Source organism: Coenobita brevimanus, chromosome 34 (assembly GCF_032717465.1).
Source record: "Coenobita brevimanus isolate Jiangsu-jjx chromosome 34, ASM3271746v2, whole genome shotgun sequence".
NCBI lineage: Eukaryota > Metazoa > Arthropoda > Malacostraca > Decapoda > Coenobitidae > Coenobita > Coenobita brevimanus.
Window position 1 is genome coordinate 4,077,095 of NC_136987.1, and position 20,890 is coordinate 4,097,984.

Consider the following 20,890-nt stretch of genomic DNA (forward strand, 5'->3'; position numbering starts at 1 on the left):
TACTGATATAGTTTGCTTCAATAACATAGGATAAAGCAGTATAATATGCAGAATAAATTAAGAAGAAAAGGTCCTACAAATCCTTCTGTGACCTTTAGCAAAACTCTCACTCATGCCCCACACACCTACCGTGTGAAGCCCAGAGCAGTAGCCAACAACATCAAGAGGACAGCGCTCCCTCTCAGCCAGACGGGCGAGGGAGGGCATTTGATCTGGTTTGACCAAGAGGGCATTAGACTCCTGCAAGGGGAGATACTTATTAGGATCATAATCAATTTTTACAACAAGGGAGTGGATTATTTTCAGAAATCATTTCCATTTTCTTTTACCACTTCAGTCCCTTAAGATATTTTTTTTTCTTTCTGTCTCCAGTTATTTTATTCAGCTCTGGAAATATTCTCATACCAGAAGAATGTATTTTCATTAGCCCTTTCAGTATTTAAGGTCTTTGCTAGGCTGAATATAACCATCTAGAAGTAACACTAACAAACTAGAAAAATACATCATCAGACTGGATGGTTTAGCATTTCTCACCCCATCCCTGGGCTCAAGCCACACAGGGAGCATGTACGTATAAGTATGTGGCCAAACTGGCTCACTTTAGTGTCCATACCAGATATACAGATTTTTCTCCAGTCTTCTATGAATGCAGTGAAGTAAAGACCCTCAGTGTGCTTGGTAAGGGATGCATCAAAAACAGAGACTGTAAGTTAACATCAACTAACAGTTATTCAATATCCACTTCATAACACAGCCCATACAGTGTGAAGTAAGAAAAGTTCTGTCAACTCTTCTTGCATGGGCCCTGGAGTTCTCATGTTCTCACTTGCTCCAGCTCACTGCCAGAGTGGCCACTTGTGGGTGTTACAGTGCTGTACAAACTCCTGTCTGCACCCACCCATGTGCACCTGCTATCAGTGTGTGTAACCTTAACTGGTAAGAAACATCACAGTGATGGGTACAGTATTATGCACTGTAGTTTACAAAATTTTTTGGTAGCTTTATGAGTATGGATAATAATAAACTGCAAAAAGCAATCAATATTCACATTTTTTTTTACTCAAGAAAGTTTATGATTATGATACTGTACCTGATACTCTGCGCCCCACACTTCCAAAGTGGAAAGAGTTGGGTCCCCCATGCTGAAGGAGTCACGGAAGATCACACCACCAGAACCCTCTAGTAGCTCCTTCAGAACATTGGCTATCACAGAAAAAAAAAAAATAGATTACCACATTTACCCAGCCTTCAGGATGCTGGCCTAATCATCATCATCATCATCATCATCATCACCACCATCACTGTCGTCACCATCAACATCAGTGTCATCATCATCACTGTCATCATCATCATTGTCATATTATCATCATCATCATCACTGTCATCATCATCATCATCATCATCATAATCCTAACCCTTTTGCTTCCACTGAAAAACAATCAACTCACTTGCATTACCTTCCAGATATTAGGTGCCACAAAACTGACAAAAGTATTGCTTCATTTGCATCACTTTCAAGACTGACTGTACTATCTATCTATCTATTGCCAGACGCCTCAATCCCGTTTGGGGTGGCCACAAACAAATCGCCTCCAAGTCGCCCTGTCCCCTGCCATTTCACTCCCCTGCTCCCAACTCACACCCCCCTCTCTCATATACCTCTCCACCCCATCTCTCCATCTCATCCTCAGCCTCCCCCTCCCTCTTTGCCCCTCCACCTCACTCACATACACTCTCTTCGTCAGTCTTTCACCCTCCATCCTCTCCACATGGCCAAACCACCTCAGTGTGTTCCTCATAACGCTTCCTATCACATCCACATCAACACCACAATGCTCCTTTATATCCTCAATCGTCAGCCTGTCTCTCCATGTGACTCCACAGGCTCCTCTTAAATAACTCATTTCCACCGCTCTCACTCTTGACTTGTGTCCTTCCAACAACGTCCAAGCTTCACTTCCGTACGTTAGAGTTGGCATCACAATACTGTCATGTAGTAACTTTTTCACTTCCATGCTCACTTCCCTGTTTCTTATCACTGCTTTCAAAGAACCAGCAACCTTTCTTCCCTGCTGTACCCTTTCAAGCACTTCACCCTCCAAACCTCCATCCTTACTCATCACACTACCCAAGTACTTAAACGTACTCACATTTTCCAATTCCTCACCATCCAACCTCGCTGTACATTCACTGACTTCACATCTCTCAAAGACCATCACTTTACTCTTCCCTACATTCACCTTCAGATTCAGTTTCTTACACACTCTCTCAAACTCATCCACCAAGCCTTGCAGCTCCCCTTTGTCTTCACTCAACAACACAGTATCATCTGCAAACAACAGTACAGGGAGTTTCCAAACACTATCCTCTCTCACCAGGGCCACTCCAACATCCACTACCCTACCTTGTACCTCTTTTATTACCCCATCCATGTACAGATTAAGCAACCATGGAGACATGACACATCCCTGTTTCAACCCAACTTTCAAAGAGAAAAATTCACTTAGTTCACCATCCACACGCACTGCAGCCTTCGCACCATAGTACATACTCTTCACAGCATTCAACAACTTCCCATCTACTCCATATATTCTTAACACTTTCCACAATCCTAGTCTATCCACCCTGTCATATGCTTTCTCCAAATCCATGAAAGCCACATACAACTTCTTTCCCTTCTCTAGAAACTTTTCCACTAAAGATCTGAGAATGAATATCTGATCTACACAACCTCTTCCCTTCCTAAAGCCTCCCTGTTCTTCTCCAACTAATTTCTCTGTTCTTTCTCTAACTCTGTCAATAAGTATCCTACCATACACTTTTCCTATTATACTAAGAAGACAAATGCCCCTATGATTACCACACACTTCTTTTTCCCCTTTTCCTTTGTACAAGGGAATAATTATACCTGACTTCCAATCCTCCGGGACTCTACCTTTCTTCCAGGCCAATCTGCACAAATTCCACATCCATTCAACTACTATCTCTCCCCCATGCTTCAGCATTTCACCACACACTCCATCAATTCCTGGGGCTTTCCCTGATTTAACTTTCTTCATTGCTTCCACAACTTCTATCCTACTGATTTCATCCTGTCTTCTCACCTCCCTCCTTCTCCCAGCCATTCCCCAGCCACTTATACTCGCATTACTTCCATCCTCCACGTTCAACAATTCCTTAAAGTATTCTCTCCATCTGCTCACTTTTTCTCCCTTCTCCACTAGTAATCTACCATTTTTACCTTTCACTCCCCTGCTAAGTTCACTTCCACCCTGTCTTACTCTTTTCACCTCTTTCCAGAACATTTTCTTACAGTCCCTCCACTTTACACTCAAATTCCTTCCAAATTCCTCATCCACTCTCTTCTTACTCTCTCTTACTAATCTTTTCACCTCTCTCTTTCTTTCTACATATAGCTCTCTCTTCCGCCTCTCAACTTCTTCCACGCCCCTATTTCTCATCCATTCATTGTATGCTTTCTTCTTTTGTGCCACAGCCCGTTTCACCTCTTCAGTCCACCACGCTGTTCCTTGCACCCCCCTCCGTCTTCTCTTCCTTCCACACACCACATCACATGCTGCACATATTTCTTCTGTAAATATTCTACACACACCTTCCATGTCCCCCATCTGCTCCACTTCATATTTGCCTAATCGTTCCTCCACTTCTCTCTTATACTCTGCCTTTTTCCCATCCTCTTGTAACCTTTCCACTCTCCTTGCAACTACTCCTTCCTCTCGTCTTTCCCTTCTTCTATTCCTCCATCTTACTTGAACTTTAATTCTGGCCACCACCAAGTAGTGGTCAGAAAGTCCACTCCCCCAACCTCTATAAACTCTTGCATCCAATATACATCTTCGCGTCCTTTCATCCACACACACATAATCAATCATTGCCTTCCTTTCACTCAGTTCACCACCCACCCGTCTCATCACTCGCCATGTATACCTGTGGATCATTTTATGTCTGAAGATGGTATTGGCTATCACCAACCCCCCCCCCAGCACAAATGTCCACTAACGCACTCCCATTCTCATCTACCTCAGCAGGCACACCCCACTCACCAACTATTCCATCCACCTTCACATTCCCAACTTTACCATTCATATCACCAAACAAAAACACTCTCTCATTCCTTCCAAACTTTTCCATGCACACTTCTACATTTGTCCAGAACTCTTCTCTCACTCTTCTAGCACGATCTTGCGTTGGCGCATACACACAAACAATCGCCCACATTTGTATTCCAACTTTCAACTTTACCCACACAATCCTTGATCCAACTGATCCATACTGTCTTATGCTCCTCTTCCATCTTTTACTCACAACTATACATACTCCTTCCTTTGCCCTCTCATTCTCACCTACTCCTGCACATATACCCCATCCATACTCCCATTCTCTCACACTTTCTCCTCTCCATTTTGTTTCAGTTATTCCACATACATCCACTTTCGCATCCTCAAGCACCTGGACAATCTCTCTCTCTTTCACCTCATCATTTGCTCCCCTTACATTCCAAGTTCCAATTGCAATGTCCTTTGTCCAGTCCTTGGTCGTCAATGTTTGGTCAGTCCTTGTCCGAGGCTTCTTGTTTGTTTTTTTAGTTAGTTGTTTTCCGGGGAGGGGCACTAACCATCCGCCAACCCTTTTAGTCGCCTTTTACGACAAGCAGGGATACTGGGGGAGTATTCTTGAAAAACCCCCCTACAAAATACTTACCTCATTTGCATCATTTTTAAGACACTGCCAGAGTCATGATCACTAACTCACCTTAAAGATGGTAAACAGCATTTTAGACTCTTAATAGCTGTGGGTCGATTCTGGTGTGGCACGTATTTTACTACTTTTTTCATACCATCTGATAACTGAACTTGGGTCTGCCACGTGGCAAACAATGATATGATAGAGATAACACTAAAATATAGAAATGAACAAAAAAATAAAGACAAAAGATAAAATGGAGATGGTAAAACATGAAGGTAAAGAACAGAAAAGACATGAGAAAAAGAAGAAGAAAAGATGGCAATAAAAAGAATAAGAAAGCAGCCATATCAAATCCAAGAATGCATGACTAACCATTGCCACCTGCTCCCTGGTCATGCAAGGTTAAGATGGGGTTGGCGGCCATCTCCAGACATCCTCGTATCACTCTGTTCATCTTTTGTTCCATCTCGGCATCACCTCTCTGAACAGCGCCTAAGTCTCTGCTTACCTCATTATCACCCTGAACCTGAAAGATAAGAGGTAACTTGTCATTACCACCATCATCATCATCATCATCATCATCTATCATTATCTTCATATCCACCATAACATCATTATCACCTGACATCATCTTCATCTCCAGCCATATTCATCTCAGTTTACAATTACCATCATCATCATCAAAATAAACCCTAGTTTCCACAATGGCCAACAACATGAACAAGATCTAGATACAACAGAAAAGCACAAAACCAGGTGAATCTGTCACCAGAGTGAGCAGAGACATGAGCCATACATCCATTCACTCACACTTCAAGTATCTGAAATACTTACTGTATTTGTTTTACATTCCATGTCGCAGGATGAAGAATGATGATATATTTTATTGAACATTATATTTTAATCCACATATGTTTATTATTCTTTAAGCTATCACTTATTAAAGTAAAGTATGGTATATCAGCAATCCCAAATTTTTAGCATAAAGAAAGATGACATGAAACTTCTGATTAACTCCTAAAGACTGCAAATCGTCAACCCTGCCTACCTCAGGAACAGCAAAAAAGGGTCTGATTTTTCAATTTTCACCAAGGTAAATTTTGGTCTCATAGATTTCAAGAGCTTGAATTTACACACCTGAAAATGTATATTTCACTCTCATATGTCTAATGGTTACCCCACTATCAACCGTCAACGATAAAAAGTCACCCCTCACAGTAAGAACATAAATAGGAAAATTTTGGAAAATACATTATTTTTGCCAAATAACAACTAAAATTGATATGAATTATGTGCGTAGGCATGAAACAAGTTGAAGAAATGAGCATTAAAGTAAAAAAAACAAAACAAAAAAGCAAAATAATATACAGTGGGCTCGCACAGTGCGCGTCACCGCAGTGCACAATTCGCCTTGTGCACGAGTGACCAAAAATCATAACAAAAAAACCTTTAATGCGCGAGTTTACTGCACAGAACGCGAGGCAGAGGCAAGGAGTGGCTCAAAAATGCCATTTTCTACTAGTGCGCGACCACCCCTCACAGAGTGCGACACGTGTCGTCACGTTGATGCGCCAGACAGAGTCAAGTTGAGCAGCCTAGCGTGATGGAAGGCAGGACTGAGCTGTGTATGTCAAACATTAGCAAGATCCTTGCTGCCGTAGATAAGCTCAAGGAAGAGGTGAAGGAACAGGAAGTGAGCAACCTAAGAATGGAGGAACTTCTGGTTGGTATCGACAAACTCTTCCGTTTCTACACAGACAGGCACAGGGAAGAAATAAACAGGAGAAGACAGACGCTCATAACAAGCTACACACAGCGGGCTCAAGTTGGTGAAATAGCGGAACCATCGACATCGTCTGCTCCTGTTCCTGTTGAGGATGAAGAGGATGCAATGTCAGAAGTGTCAGCATTGGACTTTGAAGGGTTTATGGCCGAAGTGAGTGACTTTGATGCTCCTGGGGAAGGTGATCAAGAGGAGTCTGCAGAGGGAAGTGTTGGTGCGGTGGGGAGTGTGGCGCTGTAAGTTTGCCGCACCTCAGAACCCCTGTTATTTAAGGTCATCAGGCCTGTTGTCTACTGTTGTTAAGGTGACTACCCATATTTTTGTTATTGTAGCTATAGCTTTAGTACAATGTCTGAAACATATGACCTTTATTATGTCTCTAAGGGCCAAAAAATGTCCAGGTATGAGGGGCTACCGCCCATATGTAATTATTCCCATAAGATTATGTATTCCTAGTACGCGAATTCCCAGTGCGCAAGCTCGTGCACCACCCAATCTCTCGCGCACTGTGCGAGCCCACTGTACCTGTATACAGTATTCAGCCTGTCTACGATCGTCGGTATTAGGACTTTACCATACCCAATGGACAAAGAGGGGATAGGGAGGGGGAGGGGGTGTGGTGGGTCTCAGGTGGGAGTGAGTGTGGCTGATACACACACCCAATATGGTCTAGAGGTGGTATGGGGGACAGTTTGAGTGAGAGGGGACTCGGATGGCAGAATCCACTGGGGCAGAGGGAGGTGGAGAGATGGCATGGGGGCGCAGGTCCCTTACCACACCCGGAGAGGGGGGGCCAGATCATACCTCCCACCACCTGATCTCCACTGGTTAGGTACCATTTACATCATTAAAGAGGTAGGGTTACAGCTCTCCAGTGTTTTCTGTCCTTTCTACAACTGTAGTATATACAACTTCACATACCAAGTTTTGAAAAACCACAATTGTGGTACATAGGACAACAGAAATTAATGTTACCTTGTTGGTATATTGCTGTTGTTATGACCCCAGGTTCAATGGGAGATGAACCGGGTGGAATGCAGACTGAAGTTGCCCTTTTCCTGTGACCCATCACCTCCATTCAGAAGATAAAGTGGTAGCTGAGGGATGTTTGTATAACCAAGCAGCAGAATTGCCTGGTTATGCTTGTGCCACTACCTGATGATGTACTTTCCAGCACCTTTGTTCACTGTACTTGGTTGAAGCAGCATGAAATACTTGTTCTGTTACGCGAAGCCAAGTTACCTGCTCTGTTATTCTGAATTCAAGTTACTAAAAAATTCTGGTAGACAAGTAACAGCAATATCTATAAGGCAGTGTTAGTACAGTCTTACAGCTTACCTGGACAGAAGATGCAGCACCACCCCCAACACCTATCCTATACACAGGGCCGCCCACCTTCACCACCTGATCACCTGGAAAAATATTCATGCAGGTTCATTTTGTTTCATTTATGAAGGCCCCAGCATGCTTTCTGCATCAGCCACGGTCACCTAATGATGGCTCTCCATACTGCTCAATCTCTGGCAGCCTCCCTACTCAGTCTCATATCCCTGAGGTCACACTCTATTGCCTCGTCCCAGGTCTTTTTCAGTCTGCCTCTTGCAGCTCTATCCCCAACGTTAACACTTCTCACTTTCTGCACCCAGTTGTGATCTCCCATCCTCTCCTACATAAAATAATAATATTGAGCAATATGCAAACACAAGACTCTACCTTTGACCCACCAGACAGCATCACGTCATGTCCTGGCTCTGATATATGGGTTGCATGATGAACGGCTTCTATGTATAAAGGTTACATCTAAGCATATCAATGGTTTCAAAGCTCAAAGTGTAAACATGTATAAACTTCTGTCATTTGTAAAGCATTTCTAAATGACAACCATATAAAAAAACTATCTCTAAAATTTCTGCCTCATGCCCATTGTACAGCCATTATAAAGCACAAACTTTAAAGATTATATTTTGTTTTTTTAGATCACTTCAACAACTGGCCTTCTTACCTGTCTGTGGTGAACATTTCTTGACCATGAAAGCATCAAGAGTGCCCATTCCACCACTGAACATAATAGGTTTCACCCACTCCCGTCGCTCTGCCTGGTCTCCCTGTCCTGTACCAAACATATACGACTGAATACATTAAGTCTATTAAAGGAAGAGGTGTGTTCCAAAAATCATAGCTTTTAAATACAACTAGTACAGTATATCTGGGTAAATGGAAAATCTGCTGGTTGGAGAGAAAGTTTTATGAATTTTTAGCTTTACATGAAGCAGCTTTAACTGAGGTTTACTTGTACGGTGAGGTTGCCTTGGATAGTACTCGAAAAATACAGAATTGTATAAAATCTGAAAAATGATTAATTAAAAATAACTGTCAACAAAACCTGTTTTAGGTGCCCCTCTTTAGACCTACAAGTGAGGTAAATGTAATATTTGCAACGTACTGAAAAAAAAAAAAAAAAAAAGAGGTGCATTTTATATGTACCTTCACTTGGAGGTGATGGTCCAAACAGACTCCAAGGCACCACCAAAGCACTATTAAGCAAACACATAGGCACATTAATCAATGGAAATATATCCTACATTTGATGGGAAAAAACAGAAGGAAAATCGTGTCCCTAAATCATACTGAACTGAGAAAAAGTGACAGGAAAAGTCATTAACCTACCAAGTCTTTTGGTGGTTCATCTGGTAGGTGTCAGGAAAACTTGTTTCACTTTTCTTCCTGTAATTACTCCCTTCTCTGCAATCAGTGGGAACACAAAGGTGTCCTTTCTGCCTGACTTATTGCTGAACCCAAAATAAGGGTTATCATTCACAACAGTCTTCCTCTTTACCAGATGAGTTGCTTTGACCTCTCTTTTCCCCAGCCCATTGTCATTTTTCTTTTTTTTTCTTTTTTAACTCTTCCTTCCCTTCCCTTGTAGATTTTATTCATGCATTTTAGTGCACTTCAGTACATCAATTTTAAATAAATAAGGTGATGTAGTGCTGCTCTTGGGTGTCTACCCTTTCCTCTCCTCCCTCCTTCTTTCCTTCCATTCTCTTCTGTCTTTTTTTCCTTCATTCTTTCCTCATCCTTCTACCTGCAGGTGACTTTACACTCCCTCATCTTTCTTTCCCTCATTCTTTCTTCTTCTTTCTGCCTGTGGGTGACTCTAACACTGAGTGACAAGCCAAATGGTTTCCTGCACACCAGGAAACCATTTACTACGCTGGGCGGTAACTATATAACCAAATTATGGCGCCTGGTGGTTTAGTGGGTAATTAAAGCGTTCCAATCGAATTGAGCCAGTGAAGGTTTATATCCAAGGAGTGGTTGGGGTTAACTGCTCACGTAATGCCACTCACAGATAAGTGAGGCTGGTCTCTCTCATCTTAAATGTTAGGACCAAGTTGCCAAGCCCCAGCACTCCTTCGCTCCTCGTGGGGCAATGTAGGATTGGATGATGGATGGATGGATGGACCAATAGTAGGGGTAAGACATATATTACATTGCTACACTATAAACAATGCCACAACTTTTGTACTTGCTTGTGTCACATCACTAATATTCACCATCCTTTTCCATGTCACCATGGCTGACAGTTATTTACAGAAATGAGGAATATAAATCTACAGCCATGACAAAAAAATTTCATCAGGGGGAGATGAACGAAGCACTTACCCCCTACTATGATGTGGGGGAAGTAGACACAAATCATGTAGTAAGCTGATCAATGCTTCCACAGCTCTGCCAGAACTACTGGCTTTATTTGCATCACTCCATACAGAGTGATTTTAGTGGATCTGTATGCTACATCACCTCATACAGGCCAGAGGCAACTCTACCCTATGTTGTTCTAAACTGAATTGCTGTATCTTGCCAATAAGCATCACATTTCATCCTACAATTTCATCTCACTCACCCATGAGAAGACCAAAAGACCGGGCAAAACCCGCAATAACCGGTTCGCCGAACTTGTTACCATAGTCTGAGGCACCATTGGAGGCCTGAATGGCAACTTCTAGGGGTGGAGCAAAGTTGGCAGGGTAGTGGAAATCTGTAGCTTCCCATGGCTGCTCATAACCTGTTGGACAAGATACATCATCAGGGTTATATTGTGGTCAGCAGTTCTATAAAATCTCAAGGTGATGGAGATGGATGCCTTCCTGTGGTAGTACCGTACCAACAATGAGTGGCTCCTCTGCCTGGATATGCATACTTTTCTCAACTCCATCTCTTCCCTGAATGGAGTATGGGTGAATGGAGGAGGAAGGTAGTGGCTCCTCTGCCTGGATATGCATACTTTTCTCACTCCATCTCTTCCCTGAATGGAGTATAGGTGAATGGAGGAGGAAGGTAGCTATAGCCTGCAGTCTATTGGGTTCACAAAACAGATGAACCTGAGAACACAACAAGAACATCTCAGGATTGTGACTATGTACTGTCAAGACAAATGTTCTGCAAATATTTCACCTCTTCTGCTTCTCACATTCATCTGCTGGCTAATATTCCTCAGTTGAGAGAGGCCTGGTATGCTTCTCTGCTCATAGATAGCTAGATATAATTCAGCTTGATATACACCAGGGGAAAAGGTGATGGACATAGCCTGAATGTGAATTAGATGCAGTGGTACAGTATATTGGGCAAACTTTTGTCTCGGTCTACTGTACAGAATCTGGAGCTTTAGGAGTGAAAACAAAGTACAAATAGGCAATCTTATACATGAGTTAATCATTTCACTTCAGTGTTCTAGTACAATACTTATTTTAAACCTGCAACTTTCAGAGCCTTTAATTCAGCTTATGAGAATCTTTATAAGCTAGAGGAATTAAACAGACATCATCAACCACATCACTACAGGTGAGTCTCTCCCAAGTTTTATATAAATGTCTGGAATGATCAAGATTATAGCTAAAAAATATTATGTCAGATTTACTGGCTTAAGCTCAAGAAAATATATGTGGTACCTGGTATGAGCAGGTTGCCAAAACAGTACCCAGCAGTCCCAGCCACAACATGACCACCCCGCCCCGCTGCCTGCACATCACGGATACGTCCTCCAGTGCCTGTCGTTGCTCCGCTGTTGGGAGAGAGAGAAGTTAATTCACCCTTGCTCCTATGACACATTCTCTGCTGAATAAAATACAGTACTAGAGTTGAACTGATCAAGAGAAAGTAAATAATGACAGTCTTAACACTCTATGAATCCTATGACTTGCTCTGTGGGGGGAAAAAAAAAAAAAATTGTCTAACATTGGCTGGAATAATATACTAAAGTTGTACTGACCATAAGGGAATATATGGTAACAATAATAGCATTTTCAAGCTCTGATGATTCACTCCCAGCTAAAAAGTAATTTAATATTACAGTACTGGAGCAGAATTCTACCTTTGTCCTAATCATGTGTTAATGGTGATAATATAAACCCTCTCAGGCCCCTATGACTCACTCTCAACTGAATAAAATCACCTGATGGAATATGGAATACAATCCCATGGTTTTACTGACTGAAAGAGGATCAACAAATGAATCAAGAGGAATAATATCACACTCACAAAAAATATAATAAAAAAAGACAAATGCAAACACAACCAAACACACAAGCGAAAAAACAAACACAAAACCAGAAACTACTATCATCATCATTATCCATATTCACCTTAAGCCATATTTATTTTCATCATCAATATCATCACATGAACCTTTCTCCCATTTGAAGTTGGGATAAGACTGGGTCCGAAAAGCAAGAAAAGAGAAACACATGATACTCTATTGCACAGGGACAACTAATTGACTGTAAGCCCAATGAAATGGACTATATATTCTTTCTCTCATCATTCAAGCCCCTGGAATCCTGACTACACCTCACAGACATAACCATTCACTCATAAATGTATTCAATTATCTTTCTACCTATCTATAGCCAAATGCTTTAATTCCCGAGGGGGTGGTCACAAACAAATCACCTGCACATCACACTAACTGTTGTTATCAGGCTGTCCTTCATACATCCCAAACAATTCTGATTCATATTTAACTTTCTACCCCATCCCTCCACTTCAACATCAATCTCTCTCTCCTCTTCTCTCCATCCACCTCATTAATATACAGTCCCCTATAGACAGTGTATTTTCACCTGACAGAACTAGGCCACTAACATAACATAAATACTGTAGTGTTATGGTTGCATGAAATTCCATGAGCTTTAGCTATAAGGTAAACATGATTCTCCTTGGCTACTGGTTAAATTCACCTTTTAATCTGACTACACCTATCCATCAACTATGCTGAAAGAGTTTTGGGATCGTTTTCAGGTCAGAGTAAACACACTACAGTCACAGTCTAACTCTCTATTCACTCTACTCAGTGGGATAGTTCAACTCACCTGAAGGGGGCAACACCTGTGGGAAAGTTGTGAGTCTCCGCTGTGAATATTATGTGACGAAGACGAGGCTGAACATTGATCTCTGAGGCCTTGGTAGGGTCAGAGGGCAACAGGACAGGTGTCTCCCACCCCTCAATACCACTGAGGAGGAGGTAAGAGATGCTGGGCTAATGTAGTTGTGAAATTAACCACATTATCATCACTGATACTATCATCTTCTAGTATCATTAAACTGTGCCTACCATATTTTATTTAACTCCATCAGAGAATATACTTGTTAACTGTGTTTAATTACCTATATCAGGTATTCACATCTGAAGACAGACTTTGCATCCAAACATTATACAGGAGTTATTACTAGAGATGCAGAAACAAGGAAAGTAATCAAAGTGAATTATTTTTTTCACACATAAACATACCAGATGTGACATGCAAAACTGGCTAATGTCATCTTGGTTAACAGTGACCACAAAACAGATCAATGCAACATTTTCTAAGATACCCAACCCACAAGCAAGACTAGTGCTGACCTGGAAATGAACTTGAGGGTAATAGTCTTGTTAGTATTGACCAAGTTCCAAGTTTGTAGGGGAGCTATGGACTAGGAGTGTGATATATAAAATCACCACACCATTTTCTCTTATATCCAGCCTCTGGGACTGGAGAGAGACACTTCCAAGTGGTAGCACCAACATAACCAGGTGGCCCCATTGACCAGCTATAGAAAAAAAAACTCTCAATACCTTCCCTAACCCCACAGTGAAGGATGCCAGACTGTAGGAGGAGGAAAATTTTAGCATTCAGTCCACTGATTCATGTCCAGGTCAGCTTGGTGCCACAACAGCAGCAAAACATAACCCACACTAACCTGGAATTATCTGAGAAGGCGATGACATTGTTGGTGTTGGTGGTGTCAGAGGTGTTGGTGGCTTGTACCATACTAAGCAATGACTCCTCAAGCTTCTCCCCATCCACTGTGTATCGGCCCTGCATACAACAACATTGTAGTCAGTTTGTTTTCACCCTCCAAAAGTGGGTAACTTACAAAGTCAAGGTACCATGAAATTTGATGATCCTTAGTCATGAGGTAGAAATCAGTCTCTTTGGTCACAAGTCAAATCAATCCTAAAGTCTGACTACTCATGGATGTCAACTGAGCTGAAAGGGGTTAGGGACCATTGTCAGTTTAGAACAAATGCATTCTAGTTAGACTCCTACCAAATCCTCCATCACCTTATAGGTTTCAAGTTCCTAGAAACTCCAAACTTTGTATACAATACAGGCAAGGTTGCTGTACTGGAGTGAGGGATGTTAAGGTGGCTTGGGCACAAAGAGAATGGACCATGAAAATTGGGTGAAAATATTTAAGAATGTGAATCTGTTGGGCACAGTGCAAAAAAATATCCTCATTATTTATCTCATCATTATAGGATTGAACAGCGATGCTGCTGGAGATTGGACAACACTGAAAGCTGCCATCAGTTGAACAAGCCAACCAAAACATCAACCAGTTACTCCAGTGGTCAACACAAATAACATGAAGTTTATTCAGGCACATCATGCCACCCTTTTGCTGCGTAGAATTTGCACGAGCTGAACAAAATTGTCCTTTGCAAACTTAAATAAAATACTGTGCTGTTTATCTGCTGTCAAAAATTCAATTGTGATGAGTTTTAGTATTTTTCATGTCCAAGGTTTCTCTTAAGCATAGTAAAAATCTATGACATTAGCCATAAAATACAAAACTGGTAATTTGAAGCCAATGGGCATGTCCATTTATACCCATTATGTCAACTGGGTTCCATTATGTCCATTCAGGCCCAGTTAAGTATGTTCTGGCTTGTTCAGGTCATTTTGTATCCTTTTATTGTATACTCATTCATTCACTCACTCACTAATACATTCATTCAATTCATTTCATTTTATATTACATCAGGATGGAAGGAGATAGGGAGTCAATTCACTGATGGGGTGGGTGAGAAGAGTGAATGGGTCAGCATAAAAGTGAGTGGTACAGGGTGGGAGGTGGAGTGGGGTGGGTTGGGAGAAGTGGATGGGATAGGGTGGGATGGTGGGATGGGACAAGGTGGGATGGTGGAATGGGACAAGGTGGGATGGTGGGGTGGGGTGGGTGAGACACAGTAGGACAGGGGGAGGAGTGAGAGAAGTGGGTGAGACAGGGTGGGAGGACTGAGGTATTGCAGAATAGACTAAAACATTCTCCAAGATCATCAAAGGTGAGTGGAAAGAAGGGAGTAGGTAGGCAGAGGAGTGGAGGGTAAATTCTAGACCACAGGCCATTAAAGGTGTATCCATCTATCTCTATACCTATCACTATTCACCCGTATCTATGTCAGTCTATCTCTGTCCATCTCTCTATCTATCTATCAGTCTGTCTACAGCTAGATGCCTTAATCCAGGAGGAGTTGGCCATGAACAAATCACCCCCATATCACCTTTTCTGCCATCATGCTGCCCTATTTCCACCCCACACCACCCTTATTCATACACCTCTCCACTTGGTCCCCCCAACTCGCTCTTGGTCTCCCTCTCCACTCAGTCCTTCTATCTCACTCTTGGTCTCCTTTTCCCCCTTAATGCTCCACTTCACTCACATACTGTACACTCCCTTGGTCAATCTCCCACTCCCCATTTGCTTGCATAGGTAATTATCTCATGGTACCCCTGCTAGCACTTTCTAGCACATCCATTTACAAATGGCAGGGAAAGGCATGCAAATGAGGAAGTGAAGGAGCACTGTGGTGTTGCTGCGGATGTTGTGAAAAACATAAGATCTGTATCTTGAAATGGTTTGGTAATGTAGAGAGAACTGACAATGAGAGACTGATTAGAAAAGTGTATGTGTGTGAGATGGAGGGGGAGACCATGGATGAGATGGAGAGATGAGATGGAGAAGTATTATGAACGATGGTAGAGAAAGTTGGAGGAAGGACAACCTGATGGCAGAGGACAGGGTGGCATTGAGGCAAGTCCAATGTAGGCAGGTAGGTAGGCAGATAGATGCTACATTGATATATATTAGGCCAGTAACAAGTACCCACCTTAAAGAACCAGTGTCGTGAGTGCTCTGAGTTGGACTGGGCAAGGTCAAACAGCTCAACAGTCGTGGGGTTTCGCTGCACTTTGCTCACAAACACATCTGTGTAGTACTCCACATCCCACTCATCAAATGCCAGACCTGCAGCAGCAAAATCATCATCATCAGCAGCAGCAATGTACAAAAAAAGAAAAAAGAAAGAATCAGAAGCTGAAAGCCTTAAAAAAAAAAAAAAAAATCTGAACAAAAGAGAGAATCAAGATGTTAACTGGACTTGGCCTTTATGGGTCTTAATTAAAGAGATGATTGAGGTTAACTGGTCATGCAGTGCTGCCGAGGGATGAATAACTGGTCAACCTTCCCTCAAGTGTCTACACTTATTCACCTCATCTCTGGTCCCTACACTCCTAATAAAAAGGCAGCAATGGGTTGATTGATGGAAGGACAATTCTTTCAATCGTTTATAGGGTCATATTCAACATTGCACAAGAGACTTTATAGCACTTCTTTCTTAGAGGCTTATTTTACTTATTACATGGTGGCACTCTCTTCCATGTTATTACAGTAATATCATTATAATATTGGCATCCTTGGCATCAATAACAAAAAGTTCACTGAAGTGCAAGGTGCTGAATAACCTGCTAAAGAAGAGATGCTACGAAATCTCCAAGCCACTTAGAATATTATCCATGAAGTTAAATGAAAACCACTTCCATTCCTCTGAACCAACCCACCCATCTCTTTGTTGGCCTCCTGCAGTGCCTTCCTTCCCTTCCCCAGCACATCCACCTCTCTCCACTCTTGAGGCTTCACATTCTGCGCAAAGCTCTCCAGGGGCGTAGCATATTCCTGCTCTGTCATTGGGTCATGCAGGGCAGCTACCAACTGTGAATGGGGTTAGAAATGCATAACCCTACAATTAACACATACAGGCCATTTCATTTAATTTAGATCAGACAGACTTTACTGATCTTCCACATGGCCCACCAGCATCATAAAAACACCCTGCTAAAACTTATGCACCTGTCGTGACTAAAACAGTTCTACATGTATTCAATATGAACACTGAGTATTAGTGCCAAAGTGGTGACATGTGAAGGTGTGTGACACATAGAACTACTGGGCCTAGGGGGAACAAGCTGTTAAAACCTATGTCTAGAGTCATATTTTTGCTTTTGGAATATCATTTTGCCATTCAACCTGACAAATCACAGAGGATATACAGCAGTACCCACTGCAAGAACTTTTTTTTTTCTTTTTTTTTTTCATGTGTACAAGAGTGTGATTCATTTTGGACAATATTCCTGACTTGTAAAGAGAACTGCCTGAAGAAATAATCAGCTCCATTTAAGTGCGTGTATGCGAGTGAGGTTGAGTTGCGAGAGGAGAGGAATGTCACGGAGGAGATGTAGGGATGGAGTGAAGAGATATAAGAATGAGGGAGTGCTGTGAGCTGGAGAAAGGGGAGCCTGATGGCAGAAGACAGTGACATGAAGGAAAGTTGTTTGTACCCACCCCTGCCGGGATTAATGTGTCTTTCTACAGACAAACAGGCAGGCAGGCACACAGACAGAAAGAAAGATAGGTAGACAGATAAACAGACAGATAGACATACACTGCTTGCTTTATTGACTGAGAGATCAACTGACAGATAAGCGGATAGACAGTCTTAATTAAAATTTCAAGCTTGAGTAGCTTAACCTTTGCCCCAAATCTTGGCTCTGATGTAGTGCAGAGGGAGAGGAGGCAACGTAGACAACTCAGCATTCAGGAAGGAGAGATGGCAATTTTAAACCAAGTTAAAGTGAAATGAGTCTAATACCTTTGCCCTGATGCCTGGCTTTGGTGTGGACGAGAGGGTGAGGAGATAACGTTGTGCCCTCTCAAGACGGGTGACGTTCTGAAGGCCTGCAGCATGACACACACTCACAGCATTGGTACTCCAGGCTGTTGTGAAGCTTAGCCTGGGTAGGAGAGTCCTGTCAGCCCTTTCATGGTCAAAACAACTTCACTACTCTATTCCACATGATGCCTGACTAATTTATCTGAAAGTGGATAGTAGAAGACTGAGGGACATATGCTTAAACCCTAAATTGCAAAGTAGTGCAATCCCCTAATTATTCTATCTATCTATCTACAGTATCTAGATAATTTTTCACAGTAATTTATGGTCACACTCAGGGCACGTATGTCACTGTGCTACTGAACACATCATACCATACTCATCTGTGAGATGGAAAGAATAACACACCTCTTCTAAGCTTTTCAATCTTAACCAGTAGGCAAAAGTGACAAGCAGAAGAGGTAAAATATTAACAAACTTTTGTCCCTCACTGTACTACTCATACAGGTTGATCATTAGAGTTCAGCTATGACAGCAAAGAAGTTAAATTAAGAATACATAGAGACTGACCTAGGACCAATCTCAACAAGGATCTGTGAGTCTGTGTGCTGGATGCTGAGTTGTGGCGTGGTGTGGAGGCCAGACTCAGGCAGCCACAGATCACCCAAGAGGCCCCACAGCTTGCATGCCCCCTCACCGCCTAGCACACTTGCCACACTCTCCTCGCTGCTGCCATCATCATCCCTGCCATGATAAAGTGTGACTGGGTTGGTGAGTTATGGTAAGACATTGTATGGGGAAAATGGTGCAGCTTTTCTCTTTTCAATGACTCCCTTTAATTTGCTGGTTAGTTAATTAGTAAATCACTCTTAGTTTCAGCTTGTGTGTGTGTGTGTGTGTGTGTGTGTGTGTGTGTGTGTGTGTGTGTGTGTGTGTGTGTGTGTGTGCTTGCCTGTCTGTCTGTCTGTGTTTGTGTCTTTATGTATTTTTGCATGTCTCTATCTGCCTGTCTGTCTGTCTGTAACTGTGTGTGTATTTTTGCATGTCTCTATCTGCCTGTCTGTCTGTCTGTAACTGTGTGTGTGTGTGTGTGTGTGTGTGTGTGTGTGTGTGTGTGTGTCACACACACACACACACACACACACACCCACACGAGGATGTAGTATGGAGTTACATCAAGTTTTCTGGTGTAAAGTGTAGGGCATCAGCAAAATCCCCTCTGTGATCTCAATAGTGCGTTGTATTGCTCCTATGACACAGAATACGTGAATGTGGATAATGTACACTCACTGGGGTTTAGCGAGTATATAGTAGCATGTCTCCTGCTGTAACGAGGTGAGGGCTGGACACACTTTTTGTAGCTTTTTCAGTAGCTGCTCCTCACCCACACCGCCCCCGCCCTCACGGTACACACGCACCACGCCCATCTCAAGCCTCGCCCTCCTGACAAAAGGCAAAAGATAAAATGGTAACAGACACTCGCTTATTACCTCCATCTGGTAATTTTGCGAATAAATGCGAACCTCTCCTTGGAAATTACAGAAAGATGTTTTATTTGGTGTACTCCTGTCACCCTCCTTCTCCGACTACACACCCACATCTACGTTACACTCGAACACACCAGCCATACACCCACACCCACCACAACCACGCATCAACCATACCTATCATACACCCATACCCACCATACCTACCGTACACGCACATCCACCACACCTCCTGCCACACACTCATACCCACCTCACCTACCATACACAAACATCCACATACCTACCACATACCCACACCCACATACCTACCACATACCCACACCCACATACCTACCATATACCCACACCCACATACCTTCCATACACCCACATACCTGCCATACACCCACACCCAAATACCTACCATATACACACACACACCATACACCCAAACCCACTACACCTATGTCCGCAGGGCTTGGGATCGAACCCTAGAGTCGGGGCTCGCTCATCACGAGATAAGTACGCTACCCACCAGACCATCACAGCTCCTACAACACAGACCTACAAAGCCTTCATCATAAAGCTTGTAATTAATAGTTTCAGCATCCCAATATTTTTTTCCCTTCAACATCCAGATATAGATAGAGATAGATAGATATCTATATCTATAGATAGATATATATAGATACCGGTATGTATCTAGAGAGAGAGAGAGAGAGAAATATATAGATATGGATATATAGATAGATATAGTACCTTCAGCATCCCGATATTTTTCTCACTACCTCTTAACAAGAAAAATAAAACAGGCATTGATCTACTCAAAAGACATTACAGTCTCCTCTAGGAAAGTTAGGGGCATCTTAGGAAGGGATGGTGAAGCTTGACCGTACACAGAGCACACAAGTACACCATGTCAGCTTGAACAATAGCCTTGTAACCACTGAAGCAAAACAGAGAGGGAATCTGACATTTGTTTTGTTTGAAGATATGTAAGACTTCTACGTATAAGCAGCCCTAAACTGGATTATGCTCGTCCCGTTATGATACGAGTTCGCGATAGTGTTCACTGGATATTGGGAAGCTACTACAATATCTAATCCCCTTATTGTACGCATCCCTAAAGGAAAGCACGAACAGTGAATATTACCTTAACTATCTTGGGATGTAGTGGTACAGTGACGATGCTAGCGGTCAGCCGGGCGCCAACGCCTCCTTCCCTGATGCCGGTCTGGGCACCACTAATCCAAGGTCGGCCAGCAGAGTTACCAGATCTAAATCCGCTAGTGAGCTAAACTTTCTCTTAGATCACATTAAGCACACAAAAGAATGAGTTCAGAAAATTGTGAGTAAAATGTTAAAGCTCTAAAATGCGCATGAACTTTGTAAAAAAAAAAAAACTGTGGGACAATGCTAAGATTTCTTTTTACTAAGGACTGAAAACTGACACTAAATGCAAATGAGGATCTGCGTATCTAGCGGAAAAATCGCTGACTTGGCAGTTTTGTGAGGAGCCTGTCTGTCTGGCCCCAATGACCCCCACCTCCCCGTCTTCCCCCTGCCTCTACCTCCCCGTCTTCCCCGTCTCTACCTCCCCTTCCTCCCCCTGCCTCTACCTCCCCTTCTTCCCCCTGTCTCTACCTCCCGTCTTCCCCC

The 20,890-nt window shown here is 42.6% G+C and overlaps 1 protein-coding gene across 1 annotated transcript in view; it reads right to left on the reverse strand.

Moving 5' to 3' along the window:
* Pfas (phosphoribosylformylglycinamidine synthase) overlaps window positions 1-20,452 on the reverse strand; it is a 35,813-nt gene extending 15,361 nt beyond the window's left edge. Inside the window, exons 1-15 of the mRNA XM_080269516.1 lie at window positions 20,385-20,452; window positions 19,053-19,205; window positions 18,333-18,506; window positions 17,742-17,883; window positions 16,654-16,804; window positions 15,924-16,060; window positions 13,730-13,848; window positions 12,862-13,002; window positions 11,443-11,555; window positions 10,398-10,559; window positions 8,493-8,600; window positions 7,829-7,902; window positions 5,080-5,233; window positions 1,091-1,203; window positions 130-240 (exon numbers count right to left, since the gene is read on the reverse strand). Coding sequence (XP_080125642.1) covers window positions 130-240; window positions 1,091-1,203; window positions 5,080-5,233; window positions 7,829-7,902; window positions 8,493-8,600; window positions 10,398-10,559; window positions 11,443-11,555; window positions 12,862-13,002; window positions 13,730-13,848; window positions 15,924-16,060; window positions 16,654-16,804; window positions 17,742-17,883; window positions 18,333-18,506; window positions 19,053-19,189 — 1,836 coding nt within the window. The 5' untranslated portion in view covers window positions 19,190-19,205; window positions 20,385-20,452. The remainder of the gene's footprint in view (window positions 1-129; window positions 241-1,090; window positions 1,204-5,079; window positions 5,234-7,828; window positions 7,903-8,492; window positions 8,601-10,397; window positions 10,560-11,442; window positions 11,556-12,861; window positions 13,003-13,729; window positions 13,849-15,923; window positions 16,061-16,653; window positions 16,805-17,741; window positions 17,884-18,332; window positions 18,507-19,052; window positions 19,206-20,384) is intronic.
* Window positions 20,453-20,890: the final 438 nt, after the last annotated feature.